At 46.9% G+C, this 14,179-nt stretch overlaps 1 protein-coding gene across 1 annotated transcript in view; it reads right to left on the minus strand.

Moving 5' to 3' along the window:
- Nucleotides 1–12: 12 nt before the first annotated feature.
- Cttnbp2nl (CTTNBP2 N-terminal like) overlaps nt 13–14,179 on the minus strand; it is a 44,022-nt gene continuing 29,855 nt past the window's right edge. The window contains exons 4-6 of the mRNA XM_055628106.1: nt 6,267–6,497; nt 2,904–3,011; nt 13–1,644 (exon numbers count right to left, since the gene is read on the minus strand). Of these exons, the coding sequence (XP_055484081.1) occupies nt 166–1,644; nt 2,904–3,011; nt 6,267–6,497 (1,818 nt within the window). The 3' untranslated portion in view covers nt 13–165. The remainder of the gene's footprint in view (nt 1,645–2,903; nt 3,012–6,266; nt 6,498–14,179) is intronic.

The following is a 14,179-nucleotide window of genomic DNA, read 5'->3' on the forward strand; positions in this document are numbered from 1 at the left end:
AAAAAAAAAAAAAAAAAAATACAAAAAGGTAAATACACTGAATGTATCATACAGATGGCTGTCACTACTATCAAAATAAATAACATGATCTGGCCCCAAGGTTTAACTCTGAGCTCTTGGACGGAATCTGGTGGAATGTCAAACGTGGAGTCCCGTTCTTAGGGACTAGCTGCTGGTAGGCAAAAGTATCTCAACATCTTTGCCGTTAGCCACCGCAGCGCTTGGGGAGCAGCTGCTGGCGAGGTCTTCCGCGGTGCTCAGGGAGGATGCCTGGGAATGAGACTTGGTCACTGGAGTGGCAGCAGACTGGGAAGGGGTGAGGCCAGGCTTTTTGGGTGGGATCGGTGGTGGGTTTCCCCTCTCGGCTCTGGGGATGGTTGGGGACTTGATTCCCGGAGAGAGGGGGCTCAGAGGGCTGGACACTTTCCCTGGCGTTGGTGAATGGCTGGTGTCACTTCGTGGGTTGGCAGTACTGGCCAGATTTCGGTAGTCTGTCCCGAAGGGAGAGCTGTTGGGAGAGACTGGCTTGATTGGCCCTTGGTTAGTGAATCTGGAGAGCACCTGAGTGACCGTGTTTCGGGCCAGCTGCTTGGCAGCAGAGTTGTCTAACAGGGTAGGGGACAGGTCCCTGGACGGAGGGCTCTGGAGACCACTAGCTTGCTGATCTTGATCAGCTTGGGACTGAAATTTGTGCCGAGCTGCGTGGAACCGCTGGTTGATCCCTACTTGGTAGGAAGACTGGTAGCCGGGGCTGCTGACTGACGACCCCAAGAGACGCTTGGTTAGGACTGGTGAAGAGCAGGGAGATGACGTCAGAGAGGAGGAGGCAGTACTGCTGGGAGACAGCGAGCTGCCACTGGAAGGGAGGTGACTGGCTATTGTGGCTGGAGTCTCAGTCCCTACAGGACACCCACCATTCTCCACTGGTTTCTCCTGGGACGACAGCACAGATTTCTCTCGTGGAGGCCCTTGGTTTTCTGTGCTGCTGCCTGAGGTCAAGTCCCTGGTAGTTTGTATTTCCGGGTCACAGTGGCCATTAGCTTTTGCATAGGAGTAAGTAGGAGTGGTGGGACCCGGGAGACCAGTGTCTGTCAGCTTGGCTATGACGCTCCCGTGGCTTCTTTCTATCTGAATGCTCTCTGTCTGGCAGGACACAGACACTCGCATGGGGGGCTCTGTGGCGGTGCCTCTGAACGTGCTCACTGGCTCCTTGCACTGCTCCCCGGGGCTGCTGCGCCGCTGCGCTGCCTCCAGGTCTCTCACCAGCTTCTTCAAGCTTTCCATCTCCTCCTTCAGGGCTCTGGTCCGGTTCTCCTCTCGGTTCAGTTTCGCTCTCAGCTGCTCCCTCTCTATATCAAACTCAGACAACTGCTTCTCCACCTGGGCCTCCGTCTGCAGACCCCGCTTCCTCTCGGCGGCCAGCTCTTCCTCCAGCTTGCTCGCCCGGCTCTTCTCCTTCTCCAGTTTGAGGCTCAGCTCTCCTGCCTTCTGCCCTTCCTCGGCTGCCTTGCTGGTGGCCTTCTTGCACTCAAGCACCAGCATGGACGAGAGCTGCTTGTGGCGGGAGCGCTCCTCTTCCAACTGACTACACAGCTTCTTTTGTTCTTTCTCGAACTTTTTCACCTGTGATTTTTCAAATTCCAACTAGGGAAAAAAAAAAAGCTGTCACCATACATCTTGATTAGAGTAGGAAGACAAAAATTATGATCATGTAGAGTGCCCATGCTGGCTGCTTTCTGGTGCATGGTATTAGCATGTATTTCGTGGTGCTTGGGCTAGTTAGTACTTTTGAAGTTACGAGAACACCCCACACACTACGATTTAATCTTTTCATGATGATCTGGGAGGTGTTTGAGCTCCTAACTGCCTCTGGGTGGACAGTGGGAATATAAAGCACCGCTGTGTTTTAGGTGTGTGGAGAGGACGTAGAATCAGCCAAAACAATTAACAGAACACTGCGGAAGCTAGATCTGGGCATAGATGCTATTGAAAATCAACCTTAAAAGTTCCAGCAATCACGTTCTCTGATCTTAAAAAAAAAAACCGAACATGCATAAATAGTTGTACTTAAATCCCACTTCTGCCGTTGTTTGCATTAGACAAGATCTTACTCCGAGACTTGATCTGAACTTGAACTCTTCCTTCCAAACGCTAGGAGAGGCATGCGCCACCATCCTTGCAGCTACACAAATGTAGTTGTATGACTGTGTAGCATTATCACACAGACTCTGAATGAGAGGGAACAGGACGAGTGAACCCTTCTACTCAGGAATTTCCAAAATGAGATGTATTACTAGATGGAAAAACCAACTCCGTGAGCCATAATCATATTAAAAAAAATTCTTTCAAAAGGTTCAAGGCTAGCCTGATCTACATAGTGAGACTGAGAACAAAATTCATACTCTAGGGATAAAGCGTTGTTTCATATCCTGTCATCTTTGCTTCAGGCATGTTGGATTATGACAGGCCATGTTGTTACTGGAGGTCACGCAACAACAGAAGAGCTTGAACATCAGAGACCTCTGAAGTATGTGCTATGAATGCCAGTTCCACTGAACGGTCTATGTTTGTTTTAACTTTAAAATTATATGTACTTGTGGGGGTATGTGTAGGTGAGTGCGGGTGTTACTGCAGACAAGGGGAGAGGTTTGGGTTACAGGCAGGTATGAGCCACCTGATGTGGACGTGGGAACCAAATGTGACCCCTCTGCAAAATCAGTGCATGCCCTTGACCCCTGGACCACCTCTCCAGCCCCAAGCACTGTGTTTAAAAAAAGAGCTGGCAATAGACGTGATGAACACGGGCTGCTCTTAAAGACTTTACATGTAATTCTGCACACTGAAAGTGAACTAAAACCCGTCGCTCCACTCAAGTGCCACCACGCTCCCTCTTCCCGAGTCACCTGTTGGGTCAGTCTCTCCCTCTCCTTCTCCAGCATGTAGGTGACGTCATCTCCTTCGGCGGTGTCCTGCGCATGCCTCTGTCTTTCCTCTTCCAGGTCAAGGATCACCTGGAAAGGATTCGAAAGCATTTACTTCCAAACATCAAGTAATCTCACTTACGCCACTCAACACCCGAGAGCTCCAGGTTAAATAAACAAACAAATGAAATCCAGCCGGGGGCGTCAGGGAGCACGCCATCTAGCAGGGTGAAAGACATCTAAGTTATGTGCTAGAAAACAAGATATTTACTTTTCTGAAGTATGTGCAGAGGAATGCAAACAGAGACAAGAGAGGAACTAATTAGCCTCGGGGGTTGAGAAGGTTTGAGGGGAGCTGAAGTCTGGGAAATCGCATGCAGTTTGGTCTGACTACAGGCCTGGGAGTCGGGGTGGGGGTGGAGGTGGGGGACGGGATTGGTACCACACATGGCTGAGGTGCCCCTATGAATGCTGCCACTGGAGGCTCCAAAATGGCAGATGAAATTAAACATCAAATCAACCGAGGCACCCTGTGCCCTGCTTGACTAAGAATCCATATTGTTGTACACTCAGGTAAGATGAGAAAGACTCCTATTTCATGCTATGTGCAAAAGCCTCAGTTATTGGGATCCTAACTGGTGACTTTTCACAGACTCTTAACGACTTGCTTGTTTATCCTGGTGCTCAAGGATCCAAACCAGCTTCAAGAAAAACACAGCGTAAATGGACATTTCCCGTGCAATTCTGCCCACGCCGGACAATATCCTACACGAGAATGCATTACTCAGCAGCTTCTGTTTCAGAGGTGGCTCAGCTTAGACCTCTTGGCGAGGCACTGTCTGCTACCTTGATAGCCACTTCTCATGGTTTTGTCTTATAAAAATGTTTAGGAATGAAGACAAAATTTTTTGACACGGAACCCTACTTTAAAATTTAAAATGAAAACAACAACAAAAACAAAAAACCAAAAAAAAAAAAAAAAAAAAAAAAAAAAGAAAAAACAAAAACCAAGCATGGTGACACATGCCTATAATCTCAGCATTCAGAAGGCAGAGGCAGGATGAGCTTGCTGACTGTGAAGTCAGCCTGGTCTACACAGTGAGTTCCAAGCTACACAGGGAGATCCAGCCTCAAAAACAAACAAACACCAAAACCAAAACAAAACAAAGCCCCAAGAAAATGAAAATGTATGAGTGTACTTCCTTTTGAGCTTAACAATCGACTAGAAAGGCGGCCATGTTTTACCTATCTTCTCCTTTGAGAGTCCTTTAAAAGTACAGAAAGGAATGAAAAGACTATTAAGTCTCAGAGACCAGAGACTTTAGTAGGGGAGAAAGTTTTTTAAAAGATTTGTTTTCTCTCTGTGTGCGAGAAGGTGTGTGAATGCGTGAACATGAGTGTGGTTGCACACAGAGGCCAGGGGCACTGGCTTCTACACAGCTGCAGTCACGGGTGGTTGTGAGCTGCCTGATACGGGCGTGTTAGCCACTGGCGCTCTTCACTCCTCAGATGTCTCTCCAGGCTCTGGAAGTTGTAAGAGCACTTGGAAGAGGGAGAAGAGCGTGAGCACAGGCAGCGCTCGGGTACGGGAGAATGAGCCATCTCACCCTGCAGGCTCCTCAAGAGCTAGAAGCTGGAAGTGGCAGGGGCTTCAGGGAGACTCGGTCAGAGTCTTAGTTTTCAGGTGAGATAAAGATGCTTCCTTAAGCTGGGTAAGGGAAGCACAGATCCGCAATTCCAGTGCTCAGGAGGGTGAGTCAAAAGGTCACCTTCAGCAACATAGTGAGTTCAAGCCTAGGCCGGGCCACAAGAATCCATGTTTCAAAACAACAAAGATAAAGCTACCTGTGAGTCCTGGGGGCATGGGCAAGGGGAAGAATGGGACCGAAAAACTCTCCTTCCATTGCAAGCAGCATGACCCGATCTGCTCTTCAGATCCTAATCCATCTGAGAGGTGAAATGGGTTTTGGTCATGAGCCATACCACAGTGAAGGGCAGACCCTGGGAATCTTCAGCAAATTCTGGCAATTATAAACTCTAATTATAAACCTCTAAGTACTAACTGATTACTTGCAAACTTAGTGCCCTGCTTGGGTAACACACCCAAGGGCAGACAGGTACTTTGTTGGGGATGGTAGCTCACAGCTTCCCACACAGCAAAGGTCATCCTTGTGAAACAGTGAGAGCCTAAGAACAGCCTGGGCTACATGAGACCCTGTCGCAAAAAAAACAAAACAAAACAAAAAAAAAACCAAGCAAACAAAACAGGTGAATTACTTGGTTTCAAAAATTTAATGCTACTTAAAACATTTTACATTGAAACAAGAGTACGTTAAGGGGTTTTCAATTATTTTTAACTTTCTCCTCTCTCTGGTCACCTAGACTGGCAATCAATACTACACTTTACGTGATACCTAAGGCACGACACCTAGTAGGAAAAAAAATACACTTTTCATAAAAATGCGTGCTATTTTTTATATTTCAGAGGCCTTGTGGAACATCTGTGACCTCCCCATAGCTAAGGACCCATCCTCTAGACTCAGTGAAGAGAAACAAAGACAGGCAGGAAGGCCCAGCTCGCTGGACATAACCTTGAGAACAGACTAGAGTCTACTAAGTTTGCTGAGCTCGCTTTTCTGATTAAAACGTCTCCTACAAACCACTGTTGATGCCTATCTGGTAGGTCCAAACTTAAACTGATAGTTTTTTAAAAAATGCAGATTCTTGCAAAATGCGGTGTGCAGGCCAGAACTGGGTGGCCATGACAAGCTGGGGGTTGAATGTATGCCCACTGGAGCACAGGCTTGTCCATCCTACTCAGAAGTATCCGACAGAACCAGAGTGGCTGCCCCCGACCCCAATCCAGTACAGAAAAACTTAAAAGCAAGGCATCCCAGGAAGATGTTTATGGCCTCCCGAGCGCGCAATGAAACACCAAACAAGAATGAATGAAAACAATCTCCATGCTTGCATGCATGGTTATAATCAGGTGGATTTATACTCTCTCTTCCCTAAATACCTGCTAATCTTTTTATTTATCACTTAAATAAGCAAACAGAGAACACTCTGTTCAGCTACAGGCTTGCTTAGACTCTAGCTTGTTGCTGAAGTTTGGAAGACTTGAGAACTGGAGAAAAAAAAAAATGAGCCAAGTGCTCTGAGTGATGTACAATAATCTGTATTTCCTTTGTGCTCTCCTGACTTCTGGGTTACTGAAGGGCCTTTCCATACCCACCAGCTCACCCGTCCCCTCAGATTCCTCAGAACACTGGTGGCTGGCAGGACAGGACGCATTCTGCCCTCTGAGCATTTCCTTAGCACACAGTTGCCCATGTGCGGGCCTACCTTGCGGTGCCTGCTCTCGGCAGCTGCCAGCTGGGACAGCATGCGCTCCTGCATGTTCTTGCACTGTTTCATCACCACCTTGAGAATGGAGAGGGGGTTTGTGCACACTGGCTGCTTCTCGCTATCATTCTTCTCCTTTAGTGTTTCAAAGTCTCTCTGAAGAGCCATCAGAGGGTCACTGATGTTGTATTTCCCATAGCGTTCTTCGATGAAAGTATCTCTGTGTTGAGCCTGAGAACAAGAAAACAGCAAAGGAACAAAATAGAACCGTTAAAGTGAGGAATGTGGTAGAGCAGAAGTTACACAGCAAAGGTGGTAGCGTCAGTGAAAAGCCGACTACAAATCAGGCAGACACAGACAACAACAGAAAGTGGAACAGTGTGAAGATACGAAGAAGCAAAGGATTATAGGGAGCTGACCCAGCATTAGACATTGTCCAAAGCAGGTATGGCTACATTAACTTCTGTACTTTTATAGTGCCATAAAGTAGTGCAAATGAAGAAACCACTGAAAATGGGCTAGTTACTCAGCTAGCCCACTGTCAGAACTGGGACTTAAACCCAGCTAGCCTGGTTCCAAAGTCCCTGTCTTGAAGCTGCAGGCTCACTGTCTCTGAATATGTTTACCTGTGTTGCCTTCAGGTTTACCTTATCTTCCTTCTGTTAAGGCATTTGCATTTCTAAAGCGTTAAGTGTGATGGCTTTATCAGTTTATATACTTAGAGACAAACAAGGTGCCAGCAGGTATGTGAACAATGCCAGTATGGGCAGAGGAGAATCCAGGACTCCTTGTGATCTTAGAAGAGAGAACTTGACTCCACTGTTGATGGTCAAGAGGGGGAGGCACACACAACCACGGCCCTTCTACCTGCTGCCAAATTCTACTTCTTTTAAGACAGAGTTTCTCTGTGTTGCCCTGGCTGTCCTGGAACTCACTCTGTAGAACAGGCTGGCCTTGAACTCACAGAGCTTTGCCTGCCTCTGCCTCCCAAGTGCTATCATTAAAGGCGTGCACCACTACTGCCCGGCTTCTACCTCCTTTTCAGCCTCTACCTTCTTTAGTCTTCTTCAAGTCCCCTTGGCAACCAGACATCTAAGGATCAACAAATGTTTGGAAAAATACTTCAAAGCTTCCTTCTTATCTTATATCTGCTCAGGAGACCTTTAGGAACCACACGGAATGAGCAAGAAGCATTCTACATAGGCAAACAGAGTGGCATTAGCAGTTTCTACATGGGCTGGGCATGGTGGCACATGATTTTAACTCCAGTATTTAGGAGGCAAAGGCAGGTCTCTTTGAGCTTGAGGCCAGGCTGAGCCAGCCTGAAACCCGGCCTCAGAAACAACTAACAAGTAAAAGCAACGACAACCAAGTTATTAAGAAAACGCTGATGCTGGACATGGTGGCACAAGCCCACAATCCCTGCATCTGAGACGCTGAGATGGGGAGATCTGAACTTGAGGTCAGTTTAAGACCCCGTCTCAAAACAAACAAGCTCCTGTTTTACTTCTGGTTTGACTATAGCCATAGCCATCCTGTCAACACAGGACTGGAGTAGTTCAATGACATACACACACTAGAAACAAATTGATTTAAATTGCAAATATTCTTTCTTTTTAAAAATCCCTGTGTGCACTGGTGTATACAGGTCCCTGTCGGGGGGAGGAGGCTGGCCTTGAATTTTGGCTGGATTTACAAGCATGAGCCACCACCACACCTGGCCTAAAAGTAAAGTCCTCCCCACTCTTTTCTTTTCTGGAATCTCCTATAGCTCCCGCCCTCCTCACACTTCTTGTAAGAGCCTGGTTTTATAGCACAAAAGAAACAGAGTAAGTTTTATTTTAATGCCTTTTCTTTTCAAACCATCATGGAGAAACAGGATGGGCGAGCGGCAGCTGGGATTTTGACTGTGGCACAGTACAACTGGTGGTGGTGCTCAGCTCTGCTGGGAAGCTGCCTGTCAGGTCTGAGCGTATAGTTAGCCAACCCTAAAAATGGGACTTTAAAAACCCACATGGTGATTATCCTGTGTGATTGGTAGGCATCAGAGTAGGAGCTTCTTGGCTGAGGCCTCAGCTTGAGCACAGTTGTTAAGCTGTCCGTCTGCTGTCTCTAAGGCCTTCAGAATGATTCCATAGGCACCTGCACAGTAATTACAACCCACACCAACAGACGGCTTCACCTGAAAATGAGGAGCTGTGGATTGACTCCTCAAAGGCTCTAGTCACCCAGCAATTCTACCACAGAGCCAGACACAGAAAAGGTCAGCTCCAAGGCTGTATTTATGATACTAAACACCTGGAAGATGGGAGAAATAGATTTTTCAACCAATTAATGGGCTACACATTTAACTAAAGTAACAGTAACAAGCAAAACCAAATGCTGAAATTTAAATATGAAAGTTGACTTTTATGGGGGGTGTGTAATGCATAACAAGCAGCCCCCCATAACAGCAGCTTAGGTAATGCTCAGTTTATCTCAGGTGGCATCTGATGGTCAGGAATCTCGGCGGAGGGGCTAGCTGGGCAGTTCTGGATCGGGATCTCATGAGGGTCTGACTGCCTGGTGCCACGGCTTCAGCGCCAGCTTGCCAGGGCGCAGCATGCAGGCGATCAAGACCAAGGCCCCTGGTGTGCAGCTAAACCTTGGCTGGGAGCATGCAGGGCCCGAGTATCAGGAGGCAGTGCTTCCTGGGGGTCCCCCAGAGGCTGGCCACCGACAAGGGCCGAGGATGCTGCCACTAACATTACATTTCAGGGTAAAATTTGAAGGCCAAACTTGTCAACGACCAGCTGTAGTATTTTAGTAATTTTTTGCAGCTAAAAAAAAAGTACATGGGGAGCTGGCCGTGATCTTGGGTTTGAGCTTTAAAGAAATTTAGTAACAAAGATAAAAATCAATATCAACTTCAGCTGAGCAGAAACTCCTACACTGTCAGAGAACACGTTGGTCTTTAATTTCAGAGAAAAGGAAAATCATTGGCTTGCTGGACAGACTCGATGACAGAGGTGTTACCAACAGACAGAATACACTAGCTACCTATTACTCATTTATTTTAGCCTCACGGCCTAGAGGAAACACACCACTACAGAAAGCTTAAAAATAACATCACAGAATAACCTTGCAGCCTGCCATACTTAGTCTCCCAAGTCCCAACTGTGTTATCACAGACTTCAAAGGAGCCAGGCACTCAGACTAAGCACGAGAGCTGAGTTTCAAGCCAGGCCAGGCCACATAGGAAGTCTTTGTTTCAACTAGTCACCTGACCCCAAAGAAATAAAGTCATTTTCTTTTCCACCTTCCTGGTGTAATGTGTGCAGGGATACAGGAGTGTGGAGATATAGACAAGTCTTGAGCAGATGTCAGCCACTACATTCTTTGGATAAGAACCAGTTCCAAATCTAAAGCTGAAGACTTAGTCTAGGATAGCTAAGTTGACAGAGTGCTTGCCTAGCAAGCCTTGAAGCCCCAGGTTCCATCCCCAGCACAGCATAAAACTGGGTGTGGTGGTGCATGTCTACAATCCCAGTACTAGGGAGGTGAAGGTGGTGGGTCAGAAGTTCAAGGTCATTTCCAGCCAAATATCAAGTTTGGGGCCAGCGGCGCCACATGAGGCTCTGTTTCAAAACAACGCAGCACAAAACTAACCACTTGGCAGGCAACACAGCTTAACGGTAGAGGTACCTGTTGCCAAGGTTACTGACCTCAAGTTGATCATCGGGATCTATGTGGTAGAAGAGCTGACTCCTCTAAGTTCTCCTCTGACCTCTACAAGAGTGCTGTGGCATGTGACCCCACCCATTAAAAAAAAAAAAAGTATTTCAACTGCCTTTGAAGTAGGATGAACTTCAAACATTCCCTCAAAGTAATCTTCAGGCACAGACATTTATAAAGCAATTATTTACATAAGGATAGACTGTTATTTATTATTATTTGACTAAAGTGTTCTAAATTCTACTCAGGACCGAGGGTGGATTTAATCCAAGCAGCTCTAAGTGTGGCTGCAAGGAGGGGCGTCAACACCCAAATTCCAAAGTCTGTGAAAGGTTTTGATGAAACCGAAATGGAGCCTGTCTGTCCTGCTGTCCCTTCCCCGATGCAGGTATGTGTGCCTTCTGGCCTGGATCCACGTGTTCACCTTTTTGATATAAGAAAATGTGTATGGGAATTCAACAGAAAAAGAACAGATAAAGGGCAAATACTTCTGAACGTAAATTAAGGATTTCAAGGTACATTAAAAACAAACAAACAAAAAACAACTGTACCTTTCCCAGCAGTTTTAGGTTGACAACAAAACTGAGCAAGCTAGAGATTTCACATGTTTTCCTGCTGACACATGCCAAGGCTCTCTGGCTCCTGACCACCGCCCTCTCATCAGAATAGGTCACGGAGCCCCGGACCTCCTAGGCAAGCAGCAAGGCTACAACTCCAGTTCTTATCTTCCTGCCAGGTGATCACACATCCCTTAAGACACAACGAAAGTCAATGACTGCTTGATAGCACATATTAAAAACAGACACTGAGGCTGGGTGGTGGTGGCAGCAGCAGCACTGGGGAGGCAGAGGCAGGTGGATCTCTAAGTTCAGGGCCAGCCTGGTCTACAGAACGAGTTCCAGGACAGCCAGGGCCACAAGAGTAACCATGTCTCAAAAAAAACCAAAACCAACCAACTAACCAACCAACCAACCAACCACAACAACAAACACCAAAAACCAAACCAAACCAAACCAAACCAAACCAAACCAAACTAAACCAAACCAAACCAAACCAAAAAGAACCCAGACACTGACCTCAGACTGAAAGAAAACCCAAATGGCTAAGGAGCTCAGTTCAGGGCTGGGGAGATAGCTCAGGCATGAAGACCTGGGTCCAAATCCCCAATACCCATGCAAAAAGAGCTGGGAGCGGCCTCCCATGGGCCTGTAGTCCCTGGCACTGGGGGTGTGAGTGGGTGGAGACAGGGGTCTCTGCCAGCTCACCCTAGGCTCAGGGAGTGATCCTGTCCTGGGGAATAAGGGGAGCGTGGCGGGCACAACACCCACTCACTGCCCTGTTCCTGCATGTGTGCAGACGCCACACAAACATACACACCGTGTTGCCCGCATCTCAGTTGAAGCACAGAAGGTTCTTAATCTCAGCAGAAAGTTATTCCGTGTCCCTTTTCGGCCAGAACTCTCCCTCTTCCAGGGATAACCCCTCTTCTGATTTCTTTTGTTTTTAACAAGTTTAGTCTGTTCCACAGCTTCACCTAAACAGGTGATGAGTTCTCTCGTATCTGGCCTTTTCTGGTCTCAGTATAATGAAGTTCACGCTCAATGGTGCCATGTCTGTAATCGGTCCTTTTTATTGCTGCACCGTATGCTACTGTGTGAATGTACTGCATTTATTTATTCTCTTGACTGATGTCTGAATCTACCAAGTTGGGTTCTTCTATGAGTAAGAGCTGTTTGCAGATGATGGGCTTTGCTTCTTTTATTGACAGTCATCTGTCTAGCTATGGGAATTTCCTGATCAATTTCCAGTGTGGTCTACCACACTGCCTGCCTTGTCAGCACCATGGAAGTGTTTTGGTCTCATCCTTCCAGCATCTGCTACAGCCAGGCCATGTTTCAGCAGCGGTACAGTAGGATCTCATTGTCCTGACTGGTAGCTGTAGGACTTAGCACCCCACCCCCTTTTGTTAAGTGTATATGAGAAAGAGCTTGTGCACAGGCACACGTGTGAGTACTCATTCACATGCCACGAAGAACATGTGTGGAGGTCAGAGGACAACCTGCAGGAATCAGTTTTCTCTCTCTCTCTTTTTTTACCATGTGGGTTCCAAGAGTGGGCTGAGGTCATCAGGACTGACAACAAGTGCCTTTATTCACTGAGCCATTTTGCTGGGTCCCCAAAGTAATTTAAACAATGGCAGCAGAAAGAACAGGGATGCCAACATCCAAATGCTTATAACCTGAAAGCGGCGTGCTGGGTGTTCATATCATCAACTGAATCCTAACAATCTCTCTCTTTTATTTGCTTGAGACAGGTCTGGCTATGTGGCTCAGGCTGGTCTAGAACTGACAGCCTCCTGCCTTGGCCTCTCAAGTGCTGGGCTACAGGTGTGCATCACCAACCACGCCCAGCACAACATTCCTCTTCAATTAGACATCACTACTGTCTCCATTTCTTCTAGAGGAAGATATTAAATAGCAGCATGCAACTTTCTCAAAGTCACGAAGCTAATTCATGGTAGGAGGAAGTGGCACCGGTAAGCTGACGCTCTCAGAACTTAGCAGGAATGAGCTTGATTAGGCTCTCCTGGTGAATAAGGGCACAGGTGGAAGTCTGCAGAGCAGCGAGCAACCGCTCGGTTCTTCTCAGGCCCTCTTCCCTGCCTAAAAACCAGAAGGGAAACCGCTGCGGAGCGCTGAGAGCAGTGAGGGTTATTTCAAGCACATTCCTCTTGTGTTACAAGTGTGTGTGTGTTCCCCCATGTCACAGTGCAAAATCTACTTGCTACTTTGTCTCACTGGAACAGAATGACCCCTCTAAAAAGTCTGACTCCTGACTGCTTTTCAAGAATTTAAGGTAAAAGAAATATATACATTTTAATGTAAAAAGCTACAACATTACTATTTTTTATTTTAAACTAACAAGTATTACGAAAGTCTACAAACTAGAAGATTTGGCTATAGATACTATATACAATATACAAAAGAAAAAAACAACAACAAAAAAGAAATAACTAAACTATCCAGGAGTCTAGGAACGGTTCCCAGTACACAAACTTTGTATACATTTATTGATTACTTCATGTCTGCTGGGCAGTGCGCATGCTGTGATGTGTGTGGTGATGGAGGGAGACAGGTGTGACCACGTGAGACACAGTTTTAGGGATATGACAGACTCAATATCCGCAAGGGGCAGGTGGCCTCTGCCTGCTTAACATTTTCTAAACAGCACCGCTCCTGTTTAGAGGAACGCCAAGTCCGGTTTATTTGATCAGAATCTTCTAAAACACAGACTTTAAACTCGTAAGGAATAGGAAGGAAAAGGCCAACCCTGGAAGTGGGTGGTTCTGGCAGATGAATGGAACAATCAGTGACTTAATGAATCACAGGAAATACGGCAAAGCTGGTGGTGATGAGGCACATGACCCCTAACTCCTTCTGGGGTGATACACGGTGGGCCTCACCCACAGGCTGTTTGACACCAGACGGTAATCCTATGAACCGGAAAGCCGTCCTACGAGAACCGTTCGCAGGCTCTCGTACCGTGTACTGAAAAGGCAGGACTCTGGGCTATCGGCACTTGCTGCCTGGGCTTGATCCCTAAGGTCTACACAGCGGAAGAAAAGAACTGACCCCCGAAAGTGGTCCTCTGTCCTCTGACCAATTCCCACTTGTACTGGCCAAGCTGTGTGAGTGTGTGTGCATGATTTACGAGTCCTAGTTCAGACAAATTGTAGTTAAAGCCAGGTGTGGTGGCAGGCACCTTTAATCCCAGCACTTGAGACCACGTAGTTTTCAATGGCCCCTTCTCAGTCACTCAACTACACGAGGGCTTCCTTCCCCTCAGCTGCACTCAGTGAGCTTCTTTTTCAGTGCTGCTGACTATGTGTGCCAAGCACACTCAGAGCTACAGGCCTGTGTGAGCTCCGGTTTAAAATAGAATTTATTTTTATTGTGTGTATGTGTCTTTGTCTGTACACATGGTGTGTCCTCCAGGAGGTGCCCATGGGGCTGGAGCTATAGGCAGTTGTACTGCGTGTAAGTTATGGGTGTTGGGAATTGAACTTGAGTCCTCCGGAAGAGCCGTATGTGCACTAACTGCTGACCTGTCTCTCCAGCCTGAAGTTAGTGTTAACTTTTGTTTTAGATTTATTTGTATGTATGTGTGTTAGTTTGGAAAATAGAGAAAAGGAAGATGAT

The sequence above is a fragment of the Psammomys obesus genome, unplaced genomic scaffold, assembly GCF_907164565.1.
Source record: "Psammomys obesus unplaced genomic scaffold, mPsaObe1.curated_primary_1811, whole genome shotgun sequence".
NCBI lineage: Eukaryota > Metazoa > Chordata > Mammalia > Rodentia > Muridae > Psammomys > Psammomys obesus.